The sequence below is a fragment of the Saccopteryx bilineata genome, chromosome 5 (genome assembly GCF_036850765.1).
Source record: "Saccopteryx bilineata isolate mSacBil1 chromosome 5, mSacBil1_pri_phased_curated, whole genome shotgun sequence".
Taxonomy (NCBI): Eukaryota; Metazoa; Chordata; class Mammalia; order Chiroptera; family Emballonuridae; genus Saccopteryx; species Saccopteryx bilineata.
The window spans coordinates 34,220,225-34,246,800 of NC_089494.1; the positions used below are offsets into that span (position 1 = coordinate 34,220,225).

General features: G+C 35.4%; 1 protein-coding gene across 7 annotated transcripts in view; it reads left to right on the forward strand.

The window, feature by feature from the left end:
• HYCC2 (hyccin PI4KA lipid kinase complex subunit 2) overlaps positions 1–24,796 on the forward strand; it is a 68,949-nt gene extending 44,153 nt beyond the window's left edge. For 6 of the 7 annotated variants that reach the window (XM_066233049.1, XM_066233051.1, XM_066233047.1 and 3 more), the window contains 6 exons: positions 2,905–3,000; positions 7,976–8,092; positions 9,088–9,175; positions 11,118–11,277; positions 12,032–12,199; positions 17,145–24,796. In XM_066233049.1, coding sequence (XP_066089146.1) covers positions 2,905–3,000; positions 7,976–8,092; positions 9,088–9,175; positions 11,118–11,277; positions 12,032–12,199; positions 17,145–17,746 — 1,231 coding nt within the window. In that variant the 3' untranslated portion in view covers positions 17,747–24,796. The remainder of the gene's footprint in view (positions 1–2,904; positions 3,001–7,975; positions 8,093–9,087; positions 9,176–11,117; positions 11,278–12,031; positions 12,200–17,144) is intronic. The other variant, XM_066233053.1, reaches the window with a different exon arrangement.
• Positions 24,797–26,576: the final 1,780 nt, after the last annotated feature.

The following is a 26,576-nucleotide window of genomic DNA, read 5'->3' on the forward strand; positions in this document are numbered from 1 at the left end:
AGGCAGTAATAATTGTTATTTATGTTTAATAGTTTACTAACTTTGGTTCAAGTTTGGTGTGAGAAGAGGCAAAAAGTTAACTATATGATATTAGTGAAGTACATCATAGCAATAAAATACCCATCCATTTAATGCTTGGTACTATGTTATGGTCATCTTATATAAAGCAATGTAAAACCTAAAAGTTTATTCATGAAGTCGCCCAAACTTACAAGCTTGCCCTCTCAGGCAATCTTATCTGTTCCCTGGCTATCTTCATTGTAGAATGGCTTAATAAGAGTGCCTGCATCACTCTTAGGTTGGATAACTCATGAGAACTCACAAAATGCAGTGAATGGAAGCTGTTATTTTAAATTATGATTTATTACAAGGAAAAAATACAGATTGGAGTCAGCCATGTTTTCACCAACACTTATATTTTATTATTTTATTATAACTAACTTAGTGGGAGTGAAGAGTGATAACTCATTGTGCTACTTAGTTTTCTTTTGTGTGTATGTTTTAGTTTTTTTGTATAGTCAACTATATCAAAAATACACATACATATATATTTTTCAAAGTTAAATATGCACAAGTTCTATACAGTTTATTAAGAAAAACTACATTCTCCAACTCTCTCTGATTTCTCCTTTCCTGGAAGTAATGACTCTCAAGTAGGGCATTCTCTGCCCTCCCTACCCTACCCCAACCCTCCAGAACATTTGGCAATGTCTGGATACTTGTTAGACTTGTTGGAGGGAGGGCTACACAGGTATGTGTAGAGGTCAGGGATGCTGCTCAACATTATACAGTGCCTTGGCAAACTCCCCACAACAAACACTTATCTATCCCAAAATGCCAGTAGTACTGAGGTTAAAAAATCTTGCTTTTGGACCTGACCAGGTGGTGGTGCAGTGGATAGAACATCAGACTGGGATGTGGAAGGACCCAGTTTCGAGACCCCGAGGTCACCAGCTTGAGTATGGGCTCATCTGGTTTAAGCAAAGCTCACCAGCTTGGACCCAAGGTCGCTGGCTCGAGCAAGGGGTAACTCCATCTGCTGAAGTCCCACGGTCAAAGCACATATGAGAAAGCAATCAATGAACAACTAAGGTGTCGCAACGAAAAACTGATGATTGATGCTTCTCATCTCTCTTTGTTCCTGTCTATCTGTCCCTATCTATTCCTCTCTCTGATTCTCTCTCTGTCCCTGTAAAAAAAAAAAAAAAAATCTTGCTTTTGGCCCTGGCAGGTTTTCTCAGTGGTAGAGCATCAGCCCGGTGTGTGGATGTCACGGCACACAGGAGAAGCGCCCATCTGCTTCTTCCCCTCTTCCCCCTCACTCCTTAGGGGGAACCTCCACAGCTGAGATATTCCTCCCAGTTTTAAACAGCCACACTTGGCTCTGGAACTAGCCTTTTTCTCATCTCTACCCCTCCTACACATTTTGTTGTGGCTTTTGTTTAAATCCCCAGCTGTAGGATTTTCATTAGCTAGATTTTAGGCAGTTTTGAATGATGGTTTTTCTGTAGTTTAGTTGTGATTTTGATGAGGTTGTGGGAGAATTCAAGTACTGTGTGTACCTACGCTGCCATCTTGACTGGAAGTATTGGAAGCTTTTTTAGAAGTACGAATTCCCTGTGGTCCTGCCCCTGGAGATTCTAATAGGTCAATCTGGGTTGAGACACAGGAATATAATTTTCCAAAAGGTCCTCAAATAACTGTAATGTACTACCAGATTTAGGAGCCACTTTCTTAGACATTGTAAAGATTAGGAAAGCATTCATAATAAATGATTTAGTAAATATTTATAAATATTCAATAAATATTTTTTGTAATACTATAATGTATTTGACACTGTGTTGGACACACGAGATACAGATGAGTAAATCAGGCTCTGCCCTAAAGTTATGTATTACTAAATGGGTAGAACAGAGACAGAGACAGAGTTATGATTCAGTGGAATAAATGCTGAATTAGAGCTACACAGATAAGCATAATAGTTTCCTTCAGCTGGGAGAATTAAGAACAGCTTTATGTCGGAGGTAAAAATTTGATCTAGGACTTGAAACTTTACCAGGAGTTTACTAAGTAAGGTCTAGTATGAAAGAGTAGCTTGAATAAAAGCAAGTTATTAAAGGCATATTCATTGAGTGGTACCATTGATGTAGTGTGGTGTATGTGGTAGGCAGTGTAGGGAGGCTAAGGTTAGACAAGTATGTTGAGGGTGGGTTTTAAAAGACTGCCTTACCAGGCAGTGGTGCAGAGGATAGAGGATCAGCCTGGAAAACAGAGGACCCAGGTTTGAAACCCTGAGGTCGCTGGCTTGAGCGCAGGTTCAGCTGGCTTGACTGTGGGGTTGCTGGCTTGAGTGTGGGATCATAGACATGACTCCATGGTTGCTGGCTTGAGCCCAAAGTTGCTGGCTTGAAGCCCAAGGTCTATGACTTGAACAAGGGGTCACTCAATCTGCTGTAACTCCCTGGTCAAGGCACATATGAGAAAGCAATCAATGAACAACTAAGGTGCTACAGTGAAGAATTGATGCTTCTCATCTCTCCCTGTCTGTCTGTCCCTATCTCTCTCACTAAAAAAAAAAAAAATCTTGTGTGCCAGATGAGTTTGTATTTTATCATGCAGTCAGTAGGAACAGTAGGCTAAGGTAGATAGGGGAGGTATCTGTTCAAGCATGATCATTTAAGTTTTGAGGAAATAAATATAGATGGCAGCTAGGAATATGACCTTTAAAAGGGAAAATGGAAATGGGAAGCATTGAGGAAGAGGGCATAGTAATCTGATTGAAAAATCATGAAAGTTAATATTAAGGTATTGTTGTTATAACCATCCAGTGAAGAAATAATTTACCATAGTCTCTAGTAGAAATGATTGTTTATGATCCTTTTCCTTTGTTTTTGGTTTTTCTAGGTTTGAAGTCCTGAGTTTTCTCATGTTGTGTTACAATTCTGCTATTGTGTATATGCCTGCTTCATCTTACCAATCGCTTTGTCAGATGGGCTCCAGGTAAGAATAAAATTATCATTAATCTTCATATGTATTTATTTGACAGATATTTACTGAGCATATTCTCTATGGTAGGCAGTATTCTAACTTCTGATAATATAGCAGTAAATAAAACTCATGAAGCTTATATTTCATATTATCTCATGCATCATGCCTTCTTGAAACTATTTCAGCTTTAAAAAAATATTTTCTATCTGAACATCAAGTTAAGCCAAGATGTCTTAAGTTTAGGGTGGTTTACTGATATACTTAATCACAGCCTGGATGCCAATTTTTATAAATCATTTTGAGCACTTTGAATAAATAGAACTGTGTGTAAAGGAAGTCTTAAGTAATTGAACATTTTTCTTTCTTTATTTCAAAAATAACTACCTCTGCTTTGTGTAAGAAAATTAGTAACAGTACCAATTATATGTCCTGCTTGTATTTTCTAATCTTTACTAAATGAGAATTTCTAATAATTTGGACAGACCTAGGCTGAAATTTAAATATCCAGTATAGTAAGAAAATTTAAGTAATATAAATCAGTTTGGAGATGGAGGACATTTAGAGTCACAGAATTTTAGTTATTAAAGGAACCCTGAGTTCATCCTGTTCAACTGATTTTTTCTTGAGGAACTGAGCTCCCCAAAAGAGTTAAATGGTATATTAGTTTTCTGCTGCCTCATAACAACCACAATCTCTGCACCTCGAAACAGCGCACATTTGTTATTTTATAATTTCAGTGTGTCAGGAGTCTGGGCATGACTTAGCTGGGTCCTCTGTGTAGAGTCTTACAAAGCTGCAGTTAAGATGTTGGCTGGATTTGCAGTCTTAGCTGAGGCTCGACTGAGGAGTTACATACTATTATTGGCAAAATTCATTTCCTGTACTTGTGTGATTGAGGCCTTCAATTACTTGTTCGCTGTCTGCTAAAGGCCTTCAATTACTTGTTGGCTGTCTGCTAAAGACCAATTTAGTTCTTTGTCATGTAGGCCTCTCAGTATAGGCTGCCTGTATAACATGGCAGCTTCAAAGTAGAAGAGTGAAAGAGAGACCCTAACTGCATTCTTAAATACCATAATCAGGTACACATAATCATGGAAATCCCATCACCTTTGCATGTTCTGTTGATTAGAAGCAAATCACAAGTCCCTCAAGAAGAGGAAATGACACAGAGTGTGAATACCAGGAAGGCAGGATCATAGAGGTCAGGGCCTCCAAGTGTCTGTTCATCACAAATTCTTTGCTCAAGGTCATGCTATTGTGCTGCTGGGAAAAGAATGTGGTCCTGTTTATAACAAAACTAAATTTTCCTAATTAGAGGAAGACCAATCCAAATTAGCTGTAAGTTTGACTTTATATTATAATATATTATTTTTTTGCCTGTATAATAACATGATTAATGACTAACAAAGTTCTTGTTTCTAACTTAGATACTGTTATCAAGAGAATGCACTGTTTAGTCTAAACAGTGGTGGCACAGTGGATAGAGTGTTGACCTGGGATGCTGAGGTTCGAAACCCCGAGGTCACTGACTTGAGCACAGGCTCACCAGCTTGAGTGCAGGGTCACTGGCTTGAATGTGGGATCATTGACATGATCTCATGGTCGCTGGCTTGAAGCCCAAGGTCGCTGACTTGAAACCAAGATCACTGGCTTGAGTGAGGGCTCACTGGGTTGGCTGGAACCCCTCAGTCAAGGCATATATGAGAAGTAATCAATGAATAGCCAGAGTGACACAACTATGAGTTGATAGTTGTTTCTCTCCCTTGTTTCAGTCTCTTTCTCTCTCCTCACTAAAAAAAAGAGATTACACTGTTTAAGTACTTACTACTTCTCTAGTTCTTTTTATTTTAATTTAGAAATTAAATTTAATGGCATGACATTGATCAATAAGAGTACATAGATTTTAGGTGAATGTCTCTATAGCATTGGTATTGTTAATTGTGTTGTTTATTGATAAATTTAAGTAACTCTCTTTGGTTCATTAAAACAAACCTACTGAATCTTTAACTGGAAACATTTCTGTGGCTTTTAAGAAAGTTTCTTAACAGAAGTGTTGACAGCATTTAATGGTTCTCAAATGGCCCTGGCCAGTTGGCTCAGTGGTAGAGCGTCGGCCTGGCGTGCAGAAGTCCCGGGTTCGATTCCTGGCCAGGGCTCACAGGAGAAGCGCCCATCTGCTTCTCTACCCCTCCCCCTCTCCTTCCTCTCTGTCTCTCTCTTCCCCTCTGGCAGCCGAGGCTCCATTGGAGCAAAGATGGCCCGGGCGCTGGGGATGGCTCCTTGGCCTCTGCCCCAGGCGCTGGAGTGGCTCTGGTAGCAACAGAGCGATGCCCCGGAGGGGCAGAGCATCGCCCCCTGGTGGGCAGAGCGTCGCCCCCTGGTGGGCGTGCCGGGTGGATCCCAGTAGGGCACAGCGGGAGTCTGTCTGACTGTCTCTCCCCGTTTCCAGCTTCAGAAAAATAAAAAATAAAAATAAAAAAATTAAAAAAAATAAAAATAAAAATAATGGTTCTCAAGCTTTTGTTCACATACTCGTAAATAATTTTGAAAAACTATGTACCCTTGCACATTTTTAAGTTAACAATTAAAATTTTTTATCCTATGTTAAATCATAGAAAGTATTATTTCCAGTGTGTAAATATTGACATAAGACAAATGGTGGTTGGGTCAATATTTTTAGTGTATATAGTGTAAACACTAGTGATCTGATACCCACTGGTGTCATCTTTTTGAGAAATAAATAAGCTTTTTTTTTCTTAATTTTTTTTTTTAGTGAGAGGAACAGACAGGAAAGGAGAGAGATGAGAAGCATCAATTCTTTGTTGCAACACCTTAGTTGTTCACTGATTGCTTTATCATATGTGCCTTCATGGGGGGCTTCAGCCAAGTCAGTGACCCCTTGATCAAACCAGAGATCTTGTGCTCAAGCCAGTGACCTTGGGCTCAAGCCGGCGACACTGCTCTCTAGCTGGTGAGCCCATGCTCAAGCCAGAGACCTTGGATTTCGAACACGGGTCCTCAGCATCCCAGGCTGATACACTATCTACTGAGCCACTGCCTGCTCGGGCTAAATAAGCTTTTCTTTAATAGTCTTACATCATATAAGGTGGGGCAAAATTAGGTTTACAGTTTGAGTATGCAAAACAATTCTTGTATTATTTTTATTATATTATTTTCCATATGAATAACTGTAAACCTACTTTTGCCCACCTTGTATTATTTATTTTTTTAAAAAAATTTTTATTTTAGTGCAGGGGTAGTCAACCTTTTTATACCTACCACCCACTTTTGTATCTCTGTTAGTAGTAAAATTTTCTAACCACCCACTGGTTCCACAGTAATGGTGATTTATAAAGTAGAGAAGTAACTTTACTTAATAAAATTTATAAAACAGAGTTACAGCAAGTTAAAGCATATAATAATAATTACTTACCAAGTACTTTATGTGGGATTTTCACTGTTTTGCAGAATCTTTATAAAACAACTTACTATAGTTAAATCTTTTTATTTATACTTTGGTTGCTCTGCTACTGCCTTCCATGAAAGCTGGAATGCCCACTAGTGGGCGGTAGGGATCAGGTTGACGACCACTGTTTTAGTGAGAGGAGTGGAAGTAGAGAGAGACTCCTGTATGCACCCTTACTGGTATCCACCCGGCAAGCCCACTAGGGGGCGATGCTCACCCATCTGAGGCCTTTACTCTGTTGCAACAGGAGTCATTTTTTTGAGCCTGAGGTGGAGGCCATGGAGCCCTCCTCAGCGCCTGGGCCAACTGGCTCCAGTAGAGCCTTGGCTGCAGGAGGGGAGGAGAAGAGAGAAGGCAGAGAGAGAAGCGAAAAAGGGCAGGGTGGAGAAGCAGATGGTGCTTCTCCTTTGTGCCCTGACCAGGAATTGAACCTGGGACATCTATACACTGAGCTGATGCTCTAGCACTGATCCAACTGGCCAGGTCTTATTTTTCTTTTTGAAATTGAATTTCTGTTATATTTTATGTATGTTTTATACTAATATAATGCTATGTTATAATTCTTTTATTGATCACCTAATTATACCTCTTTGTTATGAAAATATGTATATGTAAACTGAAATTGGAAAAATATTCCTGAGACAATGATGTACTAAAAATTAAAATATTCTTCTGGACTCACCATTACTGTTATTCTAATAAATTAATTGATTAGAATAATACAGATATATTACAATTTTTGATAATCATAATTTTCTAAAAACATCTTTTAAGAAGATGGAAGGTAAAGGATTGTTTATGGTACTTGGATTAAAAATGGTCTCACAGACCTCAGTAGTTTGAGATGTCCCTTTATTTGCTTTGAGTTTCTTATATTTCCTACTAATTCATCCTGATAAAATTTAGGATGCAAGGAAGTTATATGTTTATTTTGTGAGGAGAGAGAAGGATGAATTTGAAAGACCAGCTATTTGAGATAAGGTTTTCTCTTTTTTTATTGATTTTGAGAGAGAGGCATGAAGGGGGGGATGAGAGAGAGAGGAGAGAGTGAGAAGCATCAACTCGTAGTTGCTTCACTTTAGTTGTTCATGTTGTTCATTGATTGCTTCTCATAACATGCCTTGACCAGGAGACTCAAATCGAGCCAGTGACCCCTTTCTACCCAGCAGCACTCAATCTTTCAAGCCCACACTCAGCTCTATGAACCTGAGCTAAAGCCAGCAACCTCAGGGTTTCAAACCTAGCATTCCAGATCAATGCTCTATCCACTGCACCACCGCTGGTCAGGCAAGAAAAGTTGTTTTTATTGATATAGTCCACTAGAATGTAGGTTTTACGAGGGCACAGATTGTTGTTGTTTTTTTTGCCTAGTCACAATTATATGCCTAGGCCCAGGACAATGACAGGTACAGTATTAGTAAATGTTTGAGGAATGAATAATCAAATAAATGAATTTATAAAAGCAAAACTATTTGATTCAATGAAACAGGAAATCACACATGCTAAATACTATTTTTCTAGGGTTTGTGTAAGTGGGTTTCCACGGCAACATGAAAAACACTGGAAAGAACTCTGTGGTCGAATAGTATTGGAACCTGAATTTATGGTGCAACTTCTCACAGGGGTTTATTATGCCATGTAAGTAAATGGACTATGAAATTGGGTGAATTCCCTCTAATGTTTGGAAATTTAGTATTTTTCTTTTTTTTCTTATCACTTGTATAACACTGAATCTTTTGTTCTATGATGAACCCATTATCTTGTTTTTCTGATATGAATTCCTCTTATTAGTTTTTTTGAATAAGGGTGCATTTTTTAATTTGAAAGTAATGACTGTTGAAGATGTAATTCACATATAAAATTTTATTAGTTTTAGGTCTACAATATAATGATTAGACCTAGATTAGATATATTATAAAGTGATTACAATAAGTTTAGTTGACATAATTTTTCATAATCATTTTAGTACTTTTAAAATAACCAAAATATAACATAACTAGTCATTAAATTGGAGTCTAGAAATTCTTGAGTTTTCTTTATGGAAAACTATGTCTCTCTCTGTAGTTTATAACCCAGGTTTTCGTGAATGCATTGAATAGATTACCCTAAATGTCAGCACATGAGAAAAAACAATATATGTGAACAAACATCTGTAAACTATTTTAAATTTTTTATTGATTGATTTTAGAGAGAGAGGAAAAGAGAGAGAGAAACATTGATTTGTTGTTCTATTTATTTATGCATTCATTGGTTGATTCTTGTATGTGTCCTGACTATGGATCAAGCCCACAACCTTGGTGTATACAGATGATGCTCTAACCAAATGAGCTGCACCCAGCCAGGCTGTAAATGTTTTTAACCCCTTGAGCAGTGAGTTTTTTGTTAGCCCTTTGAGTGAGATGTATGTGAACGTTCATACTACTCAAAGGGTTAAAAGTTAGTATCTGAAATCTTTATTTTATTCTTGTAAACTAAGTATGATAGTTTAGAAATGAAATGTGTAATAATTGGTTACACATTTGGTTAAATTATTTGGTTTCAGAACCAAAATAGTAGGATTTTGAACAATAAAAAATTTGTTGTTGATATTAGGGATATTTGCAAAAGACAGTAAATGATCTGCTTCTCCTTAGGTATAATGGTCAGTGGGACCTTGGTCAGGAAGTCCTTGATGACATCATTTATAGAGCTCAGCTAGAACTCTTTTCTCAACCACTATTGGTAAGTGAAAATATTTTCTTTTCATTACATTTATTATTTACCTGTGCCTGTTGAGGGCACAAGTAGGTTTAAAAAAATAATAAAGGTAAATAATAGAGGCAATCCAAATCATTGAGAAAAAAGGTTTATTTTACAATAATAGTTGGTTAGCTGTTGGATAGAAGACAAAATTAGTTTAGATCCTCTCCTCCTATTATATAGCAAAATAAAATTCAAATAAATTAAAGAATTAAATGTTTTGAAACCCTTTAAGAAAAGAGGGGGGAGAAATAAAAAATGGGAAATAAATAAGGAAGAAAAGAGGGGAAAGGTTATATTTACTCAGATTTTTACAGGAAGAAGAAGAAGGACTTTCTAAGCATAAGTGATATGAACAGTCAAAAGGTTGATGATTTTTTTTTGACTAAACATCTAAATTCAAAACCATTAGTGTCTTAAAAACAAAATTACTCAATGCACAAACTGAAAAAGATATTTTCAATAAGCATGACAAGAAAGTCAATATTTTGTTTATTTGAAAAGATTTTATACTCTGCCACAAAATACATATATCTCCAAAAGGTAAATGATCAATCTAAAAACAAATGTAAACATCTAATAGTGAGCTAAGGAAGGCGATCTTTGTTACAGTTGCAGGATAACACAACTCTAAACACCCCTTTCAGAAGCAGTTTGGTAATGTGTATTCATTTTGTTTGACCCACTCTCCTATGTCTAGCAACATATCCCAGAAAACTTTAAATTTTTAAAGAAATGTGTTGTAAGCACAGTATTAGTGTTATTTTTCATTTCAAAGGAATCAAAACAGTTTTAAATTTTCCACAGCATAGAATCATTAAGTTATGTGATATTTGCTTTGTGAAATCATGTATTTGAAAATTTATATTAAAGAAAGATGCCAGCTTGTGTTAAGTAATAAAGCAGTATATAACTATTTTTTTTTATCTGTATGAAACAGATGAAACATACAAAGTGCCAGTAGTTGTCTAGGTGATTTGACTGTGGATGGTTTTTATTTCTTTGCAATTTTTCTGTTCTAAACTTTGTATAGTATTCTATATATGGTCTTTTGGAAATATTATTTATGTAGTTTTACTTGCAGCACTTAAGAGTACAATTTTTTAAAAGCCATTTTCTTCCTATCTTTTTTTATATTTTAAATTTCCATTTTTTTAATGCCATCATCCCTAGGTTTACTCTAAGGGTTACATTAAAAGAAATAGATAACAAGATTTTTTTTTTTTTTTTTTTACAGATACAGAGAGAGAGTCAGAGAGAGGGATAGACAGGGACAGACAGACAGGAATGGAGAGATGAAAAGCATCAATCATTAGTTTTTTGTTGCGCTTTGCGACTTCTTAGTTGTTCATTGATTGCTTTCTCATATGTGCCTTGACCGCGCTTCAGTAGACTGAGTAACCCCTTGCTGGAGCCAGCGACCCTGGGTCCAAGCTGGTGAGCTTTTGCTCAAGCCAGATGAGCCTGCGCTCAAGCTGGCAACCTCGGGGTCTTGAACCTGGGTCCTTCCACATGCCAGTCCAACGCTCTATCCACTGTGCCACCGCCTGGTCAGGCTAATTTTTTTTAATCGAAGATTAAATTTTGCATCATCTGAAGAATCAGAAACTTACTCTAATTTTTCTTATGTCAGAGTTTGAATGTTAAAGTTTTTTCTTCTTTGGAGTGAATTTTCTCTTTGAAAGTCAGCAAGTTGAAGAAATTGATAGGGTGACTGACAATTTTAAAAGTAAATTCTCATTTTAAAAGCCTGCCTAGGAAAGTACAGAACAATAGAGCTACAAATATTTCTGATACATTGTACTTTCAGATTTTATAGTACAAGTTTTGATTATTCAAAAAAATTAGAGAAATAAGGAAGTGTAGAGTAAGTACAAATTGTATATTGGGTGTAAATATGTATAGAGTTATGTTACTATTTTAGGTTGCTAATGCCATGAAAAACTCATTGCCATTTGATGCTCCCGATTCTTCACAAGAAGGCCAGAAAGTACTTAAAGTGGAAGTCACTCCAACAGTGCCGAGGATTTCTCGGACTGCAATTACAACAGCTTCCATCCGACGCCATAGATGGAGGAGAGAAGGTAAGTACAAAATCCCTGTTCACTCACAGATTCAAGTAAATTTATGAGTGTTTTTATAGACTGTATTAGCACATGATAGTATAGTACTTTATATAATTAAAGTAAAACTTCAGTTTATAAAAATAGCACTAAAATATGGTTTAAATGTCTAAATTTATTTTAATATTTTTAAATGAAGTAGAAAGATGTTATTTTTAATGCTTTATGAGTGTTAAAATAGAAAATAAGATCAAGTTAATTTTGGGGGTTTGGGGGTTTTTTTTTAAAACTGATATAGTGCTAATAATAGGAAAGAAGTTTCTTTAAGCCTTTTACCATACTGGGGAAGAAGAGGTGCATATATGAGCATTGTGGAAGAAAATTGTGTAACTAGCCAAACTAATGGAATAATACAAGCTATCCATAAAAGAAATGATTGTGTTTTAGATTTTTATCTTTGATTTTCCTTTTCTAGTAAGTGCTGAATCCAGCAGTATTTTATAGTTCTGTAGTACTTGAATAGTCAAACTGTCTTGCCTAAGAGATATTAATTGCTATTTTGATGATCTATTATTTTTCCTATTCATTTGCAAACCTCAACATTGTTCATCTGCTGCCTTATGTGTGTGTATGCTTGCACACACATATAATTATATAAATAGTGTTTGTGTTTATATCATATCCATATATACATTCTCTTATCTGCCTGGGTCAAAATGCTCAGTAAAGAATAGAAGAGCACAAAAGCACTAAAATTTTATATGTTGAATCCCAGATGGCTTTGACTTCTCAAACGAGGCTGACTCGAGTATTCCTGGCTCCCCGGTCCAACACGGCTCCACTGACCTAGTGATCAAACGTGTGCAAGAGGGGGACGTGCTGGTGTGCAGGACCCCTGAGCACGGCTCACCGGAGCCCAACTCAGCAGCAGCCACAACAGAGGGTAGGACAGAGATGAGGAGGCAGAAGTCAGTGAGGCAGTTACTGGAGAAGGATCCTGACTCTCTAACCCCAGACAGAACCATTCTAGTGTGTGTTTCCACTCCCTGGGAGTATATTAGCTCCTTTTTGCAAAGCACAACCCCTCATATGCCTAGTGCCAGGTCAAGTACAATCTTTAGTTACAATTTGTGCTGGCCTGGAGTCTGCATCCCTGTGTAATCAGAACAGCTTGGCATGGCTACTAACAAGGCAGAGGCCTGTCTCAAAGGTCTGCAAATGCTTGGAATTTTTTCATTACTGAGCATGTTTATTCTAACATTAGGAAAGGAAAATGCACCCAATGACATGAGCCTTATTAGTCAACATGAATTGATTTAATTCATATAATTTATTCTTTTAAAAAATAATTTATTATTTTTAAAAATATATGAGTCTTTTGTGTATATGTAAGGAGAATTTTAAAACATGAATAAAGTGTCTTTGAAAAATTAGACTAAAGTGGAGCAATTTATCTCCAGTCCCAGAGTGGTCAGTTAACAATAATTTCTCATCTCTTTAAGAGTTGACAGGTATTGGATTGATTGGCTTTTATAATCTGCGAGTCAAGTTGCCTGGGTCTAACTAGTGAACTACTGACATCTTTCCTCTATTAAAGTATTATCCTGGTGTATACTACATTTTATCCTTTATCATAAATATGGATTGTCTTATATAGCTCCCAAACAGAAGTAAAATGTATTCTTTAGAAGTCAGGTATCCATTATATCCTTGTTTCTGCAATATAGGTATCTCAAAATGAAAATCATTGCCTCTCTTCCAAACTACCCACTATCCCATCCCCTGCCCCCACCACCATCATTGCCACCACCATCAAAACTATCTGTAAAAGAATACTTCTCCCTGAAAGGATAGTATTTATTTAGTGCTTTACATATAATGTCATTGGAGTTGGCTTTGTGAAAGAGGAAACTGTAGCATAATCGTTTTAATGTATTGCTACTGTGGAACCTTTACACTAATTTATGAAATATAGCAACTAAGATTTAAAATAAGTTACATAGTTTTACTTAAAGACCAAATATACATGAAACAGTTACCTTCCACCTTAAGGTTGTTTCTTGCTCTTTGGTGCATTAAAAATTTGAGCATGCTCAGTAAGAATCTGTATCTACCCTCTGTTCCCTTGCCCATTTGCCCAGATGACCATAATTCCTTTACCAGTGTTGCATGTGCATGATTTAGGGACCCAAAGAGTTGGTGCTGTTTTACAGAGATCCTGTGAAAAATGCCGTCTTTTTCATTTTTCTGTATCTCTTTGTTATCCCTGGGAGTCAATTTTATTTGTACAAGGCATAAAAATAAGTTGATACTGACATAGAGTTGGCATATATTAAAAAACATCTATCTATCTATCTATCTATCTATCTATCATCTATTTATCTATCTATCTATCTATCTATTTATCTATCTATCTATCTATATTTTTAGCTAGAGCGAGGGATAGATAAGGACAGACAGGAAGTGGAGAGAGATGAGAAGCATCATTCTTCATTGCCGCTCCTTAGTTGTTCATTGATTGCTTTCTCATATGTGCCTTGATGGGGGTGAAAGGGCACTCCAGCCAAAACAGTGAGCCCTTGCTCAAGCCAGTGACCATGAGGTCATGTCTACGATCCCATGCTCAGACCAGTGACCCTGCAGTCAAGCTGATGAGCCCACACTCAAGTCGGTGACCTCGGGGTTTCCAACCTGGGTCCTCCACATCCCAGGCCAACGCTCTATGCACTGTGCTACCACCTGGTCAGACAGAGCGTTCTATTTCTTAACATTTTTCCCTCTTTTATACATTAAATTTATTGGGGTGACATCGGTTAATAAAATTATATAGGTTTCAAGTGTTTCTTAACATTCTAGATGACTAGATGAGCCACTTGATGTGTATCCCCTACCATTGTTAGAATGTTGGATTACTTGTACTAAATGTCATACTGTATTAATTAACACTTGATGATATTCTAGAAAGTGTGGGATAAGTTGAAACACTCCTTCCAATTTATCAAAAGTCATATGCTTTGAAAAAGGAACCAAAACAGTAGTTCCTTTTATATATTAAAATATTCCTTTTTTTTTTTTAAAAGAATCAGTGCAAAGTTTTTTTTTTTTTTTTTTTTTTTTTTTCCTGAAGTTGGAAATGGGGAGGCAGTCAGACAGATTCCCGCATGCCCACCAGGATCCACCCGGCATGCCCACCAGGGGGCGATGCTCTGCCCATCTGGGGCGTTGCTCTGTCGCAACCAGAGCCATTCTAGCGCCTGAGGCAGAGGCCATGGAGCCATCCTCAGTGCCCGGGCCAACTTTGCTCCAATGGAGCCTTGGCTGTGGGAGGGGAAGAGAGAGACAGAGAGGAAGGAGAGGGGGAGAGGTGGAGAAGCAGATGGGCGCTTCTCCTGTGTGCCCTGGCTGGGAATTGAACCCAGGACTCTTGCACGCCAGGCCGACGCTCTACCACTGAGCCAACTGGCCAGGGCCAAAATATTCTATTTTAATATCTCCTATCACTAGTAGAAAATTTCAATTTCTGAGGTTGGATTATAGCCACAGGAAAGAGGAATGAGTTCTTTCAGTGTATTTGAAATTCCTTTTAATCTATATTAATTGTATCTTTAAATCAGTATTAATCAAAACTAAATTTATAAGGAATGGCAGACATGAATGGGAAAGTTCATTAACTTTTTTTGTTTTCTCTTCTTTGGATCATAAATAGTATTGTTACCACCCAGGCAGAAAATCAGAAAAGAAGAAAGTTGTGAGGCACAATTTACCTTTTGTTCCTTGACGTTTTTTAAACAGATGGAAGGAAATTACTAAAACCTATGTAAAGTTTTAGTAATTCTGAAGTCTACTGGAGCTTTTTTATAAACATTAATAATTGACTTTTGAAAAAAAGAAAACATGTTTTTTTATTATGTGATTTTAAATATTTTTACAGTTAAAATTTTATTTTTTGTATGTTGAAATTGAAGAGAATATGAGCTCATCATTTTATCCTAATTGTCAAGTAACATTTTGTGACTTTTAAAGCTGGATTTAAAACTATTACTAAACTGAGGATGCCTGTGATTAAAGTATAGTCAATGTTCTACTATACTGAAACAGCATTTTTAGTACCTAAAATAACAGTAGATTCTCCTGCATGATGGCTTTTATGTTATCATCATCTTTTATGGCCATATTGCTCGGGCATCAGATCTGCATGTTGCAAGATTGAAAAGCTAGCACTAAGTCTCTCAGTCTCTTTTCCTAATTATATATATATATTTACATACATATATATATTTACATACATATATATATATATACCCACACACACACCCAATAATACATTTTTATTCACTCCTGGTTTTATATCACTAATATCAATTCTGAAGCAATAACTATCCATTCTTGGGCATTTTGGAGTTGTTTACACTAATTGTAAATAAATTGCTAAGGCATCATATGAATATAATTCAAAGTTTTTATTTGAGATACATCATATACTATTCTTTTGAACAAGGGGTTGAGAGAAGTGGTGTCAGCTGCAGTTTAGCTGCATTTTCATATGGCTTTGCATGATGATTAAAGATAATTCAACTGCTGGATAAAAATAACAAGATGCCTTTTGCCTTAACGGGTAGCTTATTTCATTCTTCTTTTGAAGGAAGGAAATAACTAATCCCTGTGAGACAATATAACTAAGAAAGCATTTTTATTTTTTCAGGTACTATGTTAAATAAAGATTGTGTTTAAATATTTCATATTTAGTTTACTTAGGTAACTCTCTCTCAAGGTAATATTCATTTAGATTTCTTTACTAACATTTACCTTCACTCTAATATTACTGTCTGTATGTAGATTCAGATTAAACTTCTCACAGTCTGGTAAACATACTTAATGACATAGCGAATCGCTATTAATTTTTGAAAAAAGCAAATGTATTATTTTCTAAGAGAATGTTGTTCATACTTTTAGTAAGATAATTGGATTTCTGGAAACCCCCAACTAAATATATTATATATGCTTTTTCCCTTCTTACAAAATCCCAAGAAAGGGATTTTTATGTTAACTGCAGTTTTTGCATGAAACATAATCGGGCACTATAATATTTGTGATTACGAAAATAATACATCTCAAACTAAAAATTTTAAAAATTATAGAAATGAATAATATAGGAAGCAAAAATCCTTCTTAAATATTCCTGCTGGTTCCCTAACTTGCCTTCTGATAATCAAGTATTTTCTTCACATTAATTGATCAAGAAAATATGGCAACCAGTGAGTAGTAGATATATTCATAAGAAAAAGTATAATTAGGAAGTAACTTGAAGCACTGTAAAGTTTTTTTTTAATTTTAGAATTAGAAAATGTATTAGTTCCATGTTAATGGTTTTAAAGCCATTTGAAAGCAGGTAGCTGTTGAAGAAATTTAAATTTTTTATTGTAATTAAAAATGATTTGGCTTATTAGGGATAAATGTTTCTGTCATTATTCTGGGTGACTGAAATTAATGTTTTATGGTGAGTTACAGAGGATATGAGGAAAAAAATACTTTTTTAAATAGATATGGTCACCTCAAATTGATAAGAGTGTTATTATAAGGATTTATGATTACAAAGTATTGTGTTTTACATAAAGTTGTTTTATATTCATAAATACCGATAGTATATTAAGTTCATTTGTGCATAGTTTTAGAAAAGTGGGACTAATTAAAATGAAAACAGAATGAATAACATTAAGAGTTCTATGCAGATTAAGGTTCTTCCTTAAATTATTTAGGGCAAGTGTTGAGAGCAAAGTCACTGCCAACCTATAGCAAACATTACCCAAGAGATAAAGTCAGTTGAGTAGTTATTCACAGCTACTTCTTATATAATTTAACTATTGCTGAGTCTTTCTGATTTTTTTTAGGTGCTGAGGGTATAAACGGAGGAGAGGAGTCGGTAAACCTGAATGATGCAGATGAAGGATTTTCATCAGGGGCCTCCCTCAGCAGTCAGCCAGTTGGGACCAAACCATCCTCCTCTTCTCAGAGGGGAAGCTTAAGGAAAGTAGCAGCTGGGCGTTCAGTCAAGGATAAAGAAACAGCCTCTGCCATCAAACCCAGTGAGAGCCCTCGGGATTCAGTAGTTCGCAGGCAGTTTGTACCGCAACCTACTGATCTCAGTGTAGATTCAATTGAGCTGACACCGATGAAGAAACACCTGAGTCTGCCTGCTGGCCAGGTGGTGCCAAAAACCAATAGTTTAAGTCTAATCCGGACAGCCAGTGCTTCCTCAAGCAAATCTTTTGACTATGTAAATGGCAGTCAAGCAGGTACCAGCATTGGGGTTGGCACTGAGGGAGTTACTAATTTAGCAGCTAACAGTGCTAATCGATACTCAACTATCAGTCTACAGGAAGACCGGCTAGGTCATGCTGGAGAAGGTAAGGAGCTCCTCAGCCCAGGAGCTCCCTTAACCAAGCAGTCTCGATCCCCAAGTTTCAATATGCAGCTAATATCCCAGGTGTAGTTTTGACATCCTCTCTCATCTTTCTGCTTACCTTTTAAACTGAGCATTTCATTGTGCAAGAAGAAACTTCATCCCACATTGTGAAAATATTGGTCATCGTAATCAGATTTGATTTAGTTTAGGTATGTTCGTTCATACTGTATTTTGTATGGAAACAGCAATAAGGTTTTCTTTCCCCTCCCTATATCACCTATTTCTTGTAAATGTGTTTGTGAAGCAGTATAAAATGTTCACATTTTCCATGCCTTCCTTTCTCCTTGGGTGATGTGCAATCCATCGTAGGCTGATCGGTCCCATTTCAACACTGTGAGATTGAGGATACGTTAGAGGAAATGGTGTATATGATCCCTATGAAATGATTCTTTGGCTTTGTTTAAAAAAAAAAAAGCAACAAAAACGGGTTTGTTCTCATAATCTATAAACTATGGTTACTGGGTCACATTTATTTCTTTCTTAACCAGGAGTGCCTCAGAGATTCTGCTCTGACTTTGGACTTCTCTGAGTCTGTGCAATCATTTTCTTGAGAAGCATGGGAAAGCTGGTAGACTGCTGCACTTTTTCATTAAAATGAGAGTGGCTCTTTTTCTCCCGTCTCCTTTAACAAATGTTTAGTTACTGAGGCATTTAAATCAAGTTATGGCCACCTCCATTGGAGGGCAGGGCTCTAAGTTGATTGTGTAATTGATAATGCACTTTCTCAATGGCTCTAGAGTCATTATTAACATGTCTTCCCTTCTCCCCACAAGGACATAAGATCATTTTTGTACTTCAAGTTTGAACAACTAACAAATCAGAGAATCCAAGGGGCATGTTCTATTTCCCAGGAATGACTGACACTTTGGTGCTGGGGTTTTGTGGGGGGGGAGGGGCTGTTTGTGTTTAGCTTGTGTAGGATTGTGTGTGTGAGGGCAAGTTTTGATTGGCTTTCTTTTCCTTTGTGAGCTGATGATGACTGAAGTAGAACCAGTGCATCTTCAGGTAAAGAGAGGGATTTCTCAACCTACTTTCTGTGATGTCAGACTATTGGAGAAACCCTTTCAGCTGCTTTCTAGATGTACCTAAATTCAGTCAGATATTTTGGATTAAGAAACCTGAAGTCCTGATATCATATACTCCAAGGAAATACATCAGGGACAGATAATTGGCTGCAAACACTGACTCTTCAATGTGACACATTTTTATAGAACATTTCTACCAGGGGGTACTGACTTGATTTCTCCTACAAGGACCACACTGCCTTTGTGTTTAATGTAATGCAATTTGTGTACCTTCTAATCATATACCTGGAAAAGTATCTCATTTTTATAAAACTTTGAAATCATGCCAGTAAGCTAAATATTGAATGTATATAAAGTAGCATTTGATAACTGTGCTACAAAAAAAAATGCATTATTGGTAAAAAAAAAAAAATTTAATTCTGATTTGGTTGGTTTAGATTTCATTGTGACTTTTTTGGGTCTCAGGTTCTAATGCTTGGTTGAAATAGAAAAGAATATATTGGTTTTTGAAAATCAGTATATTGTGACTTGAACTTCTATGTGTTATCCTTCCACACAAAACATCAGAACTATTAGTGCTTTGTACATTTAGACATTTTAATTTTATTATTGTAATAGGAAAATATACTGAATTTATAGAAAGCAAGTATTCTCCTAATTAACAAAGTTTAAAATTTTATCTCAACCAATCTCAAAATTACAATGGATTTTGATAAACTAACCAGAAAAAAAATGCCTTTGTTTTCACACCTATAAAACTCCCCCTTCTTTTTGTAATTATAAGAGGTTTATTGTTTGTTTTTTTAAGGGATTTTCTGTTAGAATTATTTTGTTTATTGTTGTTGCTGTTAGAATCTTGATAAGAACAATAAGATGCTTGTTTGAATTTGGTGGTCTGTAATATTTTTCAGCTCATACTAAACTGGAAAACTAGAACCTGAACTAGTATCTACAAAATTGCCAAAGTCTGGGGTAAAGCTAAAAGTTGATAAATAGAGATTTATTGATTTATACATATATATGTGTTTGTGTATGTGTACAGATATGGTGTGTATATGTATATAACACAGAGACATATTTTAGGTGTCCATTACTTCTGATTTAACTAAGAAATCAGATAAATGAATTATAAAATAGTCAAAATAAATGGAGTGTAAAGATCTATAATATAGTAAGGAAAGCAAAGTTTCGGTATGAAAGGAAAAGAGCATTGTACTTAAGGGAGTGCAATCTTAAGCATGGCTGGAGCTCAGTAACTTTTATGGCAAAAATCCTTAGTTGATTTAGGAGACTGAAGGATTGTTTTTAATTCAACAATTGTGCATTTATTGGCATCTATAACTCTAGTATGATTTTAGTTAAAGCACACAAAAAATATCAAATTACTGCAAAAGCTGTAATAAATATTTAAATATTTTAAGATATTCCTTTGGTTTATTATAAATCCTATAACTGAAAAGATGGTTTTGAAAATTCTCAGCTTAGAGGATTTATCAGTGTGTATACATATACATAATCTATTAATGTTGCATGGCCCATAACATTTGTATTTCATTCTTTTAAGTGATGTGATTTGGGCCCAGCAAAGAAACTATTCATTTAGTTCAAACTTTGTATTCAGAATTTTACAACAGATTTCCTGTGCAAGATATAGTTTAAGTGGATTAGCTTAACAACCATTTGCATTATTTATTGGATTTAATTAAAAATAGCTCTCAGATATACAATAGTTGTTAAAAATATATGCCAGCAATACTCATACTGTGTCCTATAACATCCTTTTGTTTTATACTTCCTAACTTTTGATTAAAGAAAAAGTCCTTTTATCTATGGAAAAGCTAGTTAGGGAGAAAATACTTGTTTTCTATAATAAAACAATTTTATTCCATTATACTAGGTTGGAGTAAGAAATATCTGAAGGTTTTGGGAACTCTTCTCTGTGACATTAATTTGAAATGTTACTAGAAAGCAAACTAAAATGTAAAGTGAAAAACTAACGTAGAAGATTTTAAAGTAAGTATTTTAGATGGGGATGGTTGTAATTTGGAATCCTGACTCCTACCCTTCTGATAACCCTTCTGTGCCTATTTACTATGGAGTCAGAATTTTTGTACTAGCAGTAACCCTACAGATAATCTTGCTAGTCAGCTGACACCCCCCCCCCCCAGATCCTTAGGAAACTGAGGCTCAAAAAGATTATGACATAATCAAGGTCACATAACTGAGAAGCAGAGCCAGACTGAGACTCCTGTCTCCCGTCAAGTGCACACTAACACCCTACTGCTTCCCTTTACTCGTGCTGTAGTAAATGCGTTGTGTAACACTCATTTCTGCAGTTTCTGTACAATTTTGGACTAGTAGTTAGTGAATACAGCACATTAAGAAAAGTATTAAATCCAGAAAATGTAGAATAATAAACATAGATGGAGAAGTATTGGAAATGAAGGTATCTATACCACAGATATAAGGATAGATACATTTTTCTTGTTCTAATTTATGCCTTACTATTTTCTGCCACATAACAGTATATGCTGCCATTTTATAGTTGATTATATTATTGAGGATTTATTTAAATGTAAAAATAAACCCAATGAAATGGCTTCAATCAGTGATTTTAAAATAATTTCTGAATCAGCCAGCTTTCACAGTCACCTAGGTAGCACGTTAATTGTATTGCACAGTGGAGTATTGCAAAGTAAAGATTAAATTTAATTCCATTAATTTCTAATGTCAAAAGTAATTTGACCTTCTTTGTGCTTAGAGCAGATAGATAAAAGCAACATTTCCTGTGTGATTTAAAAAGGTTTTTAATGGGAAGTTTATGATTCATAATGGAATGGTGACCATCATATTCAAGTGTATATACCATATAAAATGTCTTAAATGTGGTAGTCTCAGCTAGATAAGCTCAGTATTTCCAACCTATATTCTCAAATTCTATTTAGTAGCTTTAATTATAATTATTTATTAGACACTGGAATACTGAAAATAACTTCTTTAATTTTGGTTTGTTTGCACTATATTTGTGACTATTGTAATGAAGTGGGGTGTTTTCCCTACCTCACTTGTAAGGTTTGTTATGGGTCCATTTTGAGTACTTTCGATGTTGACAGTCACTTGTCTCATTTAATTCTATGCATGTTCATTTGTAAATAAAAAAAAAAATTAGTATGTGTTTTTAGGTGGTAGCACATTATTTATACAAACACTGGCAAGGAGCATCCCTCCACTTCTGATCTTGCATTACAAAGGAAATTTTGTTTTGGGGTTTCTTAAATCAGTATTTTGGTTACGTATTTAGTTTTTTAGTTTAAAAATATTTAATAGGTTATGCCATTGTTTGGAACATCCATAAGGATTTTAGAGCAACTTTTCTATACTATGGTTATGATAAACAGTCTGAATAAGATACTTTTTATCTTTCAAATGGAATGATTATTGTCATGTTTCAAACCACCAAGTTGGTTGAGACCCTTATTTGTAATACTTTAATTTTTTCCAAAGTGTTTTTTAGAAACAAATTGTTTGAAAAACTAGATAGTATTGATAACTGAAACTCTAATTATCTGGCATACTTGCCAGATTATAAGAAGTTGGAATGCAGTGTAAAATTGTGAACAGTGCAAGTAAAATTACAAGGTGTTTATGTTGATTAATGTAAGACATAAGTTTTGGTATTACCTGTGTTATATACCTAATAGGTATATCATATCGGCACTAGACATACGTAGGAAATACTGTTCATAGAGTCATTCAATGTGTACTTAAAATATACTAGATTTTTGATGGTGCCAGAATTTGTATGGTGATCCTAAACCATAAGAATTAGAGGAGTCATCACCACCCAAACTTCCCTTGCCCGTGAGGGCACATTTCTTATAAATCGAACCAGAAAATTTTCGTAACTGCAATCTCTTCCATATTTTTGTAGTTTTAGCCATGGGTCACATGGGAAATTTCTACAAGAGCAGACAGTTCAGGATAGAAGTTAGCAGAAAGCTGGGAACGATGGGCAATACCTGGCAGCATAGTAAAGAACAAAATACAATTCTTTGTTTTGCTTCTGGATTTTGAGAAAATGTTTACAACTTAGGCATATTCAGATTTCCACTATTAGGCTATTATGTTTAACATAGATCTTACCCAAAAAATTAGAAAATAGAATTATGTGTGACTTAAAGTATTAATGAATCCATATATATATGTGTGTGTGTGTATATATACATATACATATATGTGTGTGTGTATATATATATATATATAATTGTCTATGTGGAAGTAGGGTTAAAGAAATTATTATATTTTCAAAGAAAAATGAACTTAATTGGGCAGTCCATCCCCAACTATAGAATTAATATCAATCTGGTTTGCTGTATGTGAATGTCAGCAGCTTAGTGTTAGTATTATTGAGGGAATTCTTTATGTCTTCATTGATTATACAATTTACCAAAGAAAATGTATCAACCAAATATAATTTTTAAAGTACTAACTGTTAAGGGGTAAGACTACTTTAACATGAAAGATTGCTTTCTAGTCCTGGGGGGGAATAGATATTAAAATATTCTTTGAGCTGAAACATAGATGTACAGTACCTACAATATTCTATATGAGGTTTTCTTATTATGTCAGTAAAATGTCAACATTTATACTTCCAGCAAAAGTACCAGTTTAAGGTTAAGTTCAAATATTGCTGTGGCACATTTTCATGTCTCCTTAATTCAAATTAAGGATTCTGTTCATCAGTATTGAATAAAAAAGGGGTGAGTTCCTAATATTAATATATTGTATGATATTGTGACTTTTTAAAAGTAAATTTGAGGGGGAAATTACTGAAATGAACCTTTTCAATGGGCAATGGCAATTATATCTAATAAGTATGGTATGGACTGAAATAGTATGTTTACATAATTTATGTACGTGGTCACTCTGGGTGTATTTTTTCTTTGCAGAAAAACATGATTGGATTATAAAAGCTAGAATACTCTTTCAATATAGACCAATGAGAACTAAAGGATTTACTTAAGTTATTAAACAATAGGGTTTTTAGAAAACATGAAATGTAATTGTATATTAACTGATGTTCCAAACAGGTTCTATGTATTATTTTTTTATATCAGGTGGTAGTTAAAAAGGAATGAATGTATGATCAGCTGTCCTGGAAAGAAGATTGGCTAACAATTACTAATGTAGGTTTGTGGGTTGTATCATCTTAACTGAATTAAGAGATTATGCTCAATGCTCCATGTGTTTTAAAATATTTGTAATAACTATATCAACTACAGTGAATCTTTTTTATTCTGAGAATTATGCTGGCTTTACATTTCAGTTTAAATGGTTAAGTGGAACAGTATAATATGGTACAAAAATGATTTTCCCCATAATAATTGGGCTCTCCTGATCTACAGTTTCTGAAGTTTCTACCACTTGAGCATTTTGTAGTCTGATCTCTGTCAAATGGACAAGTAAAAAGGAAACATCCTACTTTCTCTTATTTGCTTCATAAAAGAATATGGAATGTATAGATCAGCTCTTTTTTTTTTTTTTTTAACCAGCATCAACCTATAGCTTGGTTTAAACTTCCCAAGTATTTAGAGAATAGTGCTGGTGAAAATTTAAATAGGATAGGCATGAAGAAAATATGATCTTTATTGACTGATGTCCTTTCAAACTAGGGCTAGTGAAAACCTTCATTTTTTTCAGAGCTGAAAAAAAAAAACTGCACATTTAAGATCATATTTATTGGTGCATGTAAGCCATTATCTTAACTGTTATACTGAAACTGGTTAATACTGTTGATTGTTGAAATGTGAAATGTAGTCACTGTTGACCTGTAAATATCTGCCAGAGATGAAAAAATGAAAAAATATTTTAAGATATTGTAAATAAGGATGTATAAAATTCATTATCAGTCTGCAATGCAGAACCATATCTAAGATGTTAAATATTGTGTTTCTTGAGAGATGTGTAATTTTTCCCTAGTTGTATCTAATTACATTAAGAATGTAAATTTTCTTTTGTACAGTATAACAATACAGCTTTATTTGGCTTTTGACTGGATTTTCCTGAATTAATTTAATATCTTACCTAAATTTGATACCTTAGAAAGATCTTTCGTTGCATTTTTTGGAAGCAGTTTATGTATGTCTGAGCCTTTTATTTATTTGACACCCTATTAAAGTAAGAGTTTATAAAATTAAGACAATATATAAAACTACATATAGCACTATAAAATAAGAGTGAAGGTGAAGGCAGAAGTAAAATTAATATATAAAATATGTGCCATATGTTTCTGTATGTTATTGTTGAGAAACAAATTTGTCTCTGAATTTTGTTCATTGATTGCTTTCTCATATGTGCCCACACCGTGGGGCTTCAGCAGACCAAGTAACTCCTTGCTCAAGCCAGTGACCTTGGGTCCAAGCTGGTGCGCCTTGCTCAAACCCGATGAGCACAAGCTCAAACTGGCAACCTCGGGGTCTCGAACCCTGGATCTTCTGCATCCCAGTCTGATGCTCTATCCACTGCGCCACTGCCTGGGCATCTCTGAACTTTAAAGCATCTAAATGCAGCCCTAGCAGGGTAGCTCAGTTGATTAGAGCATTGTCTGTATACACCAAAGTTGTGGATTTGATCCCCAGTCAGGGCACATGCAAATGCAATAATTAATCAGTGCGGGGTTGAGGGACTATGTTGAAAAGGTGAAGTGATTAAACAAAGAAACACTCTTAGACACAGACACCAGTGTGGTGATCATAAGAAGGAAAGTAGGTGGGGGGGTAGAAGAGGGCTCCATCCCCACATAACAGGAGTCAGCCAGGGACTGCACGAATCAGCGGAACAACAAATAGATGTTTCTCTCTCTCTCTTTTCCTCCCTCTCTCTAAAAATCAATAAATAAAAAAAATGAAAATAAAAAAAGAACTGTATAACCTGAAACCTGTATAATTAATCAATGTCACCTCAATGAATTCAGTTTAAAAAGGACCTCACACTACTATTCCTCTCTGGAGCATGCCTGCACCTACTTCCCTTATTCCCTGTGCGCACTCTCTCTGGAGCTTGATGGTGCCTGACCCTACCCCCCCACCCCACCCCACACAGGGTACCTTTGCCTTTCTCCTAAGCTCCAAGGGCCCTTCTGCCCCTGTAACTTGCTTCCTGAGCCCACACAGCCTAGCTGGCTCACTTCTACTACCTGTAACTTTCTAAATAAACTTTAGCTTATAATTTGGAAAAAATAAATCAACCACTGAATGCATAAATAAGTGGAACAACAAATCAATGTTTCTCAAGGGGAAATAAAAAACAATTTAAAAATTTAATACTTGTTCATTTTGAAAACGATAGAAAATATAAAAATACAAAAGGGAAAGTCATTAAGATATTCCAATAAAATAGTGAATATTGATAAGATCCTCCTCCACACATACATAACTGTGGCCCAGGTCACAATATTTTATAGTTCAAAGATTACTTTTCCATTTGAATTAGATAATAACAACTACCATTTATTGGGTGATAGAATGTGCCAGACACTGTTTAAACACTTTAAAGACAATGCATTACTTCAATGCTTGATTAATACTGAGGCAGGATAGTAAAAAGCAAAATTCCTGGGCAAGTAGAATAAGGAAACTGATACAAGATCATTAAACAAGGCCTAACAATTTGACCAATTTACAGCCATATAACGAATCCAAGGCTTTATCTTTCCTAACCCAGGACACTTGAGAGCAAATGGTTTATACCTCTCCTCCATGACCAGAGAATAACTTAAATCACCCTGGTCAGGGAGCTAAAGGACAGAGACCCAATTAATGCTATTTGTGCCA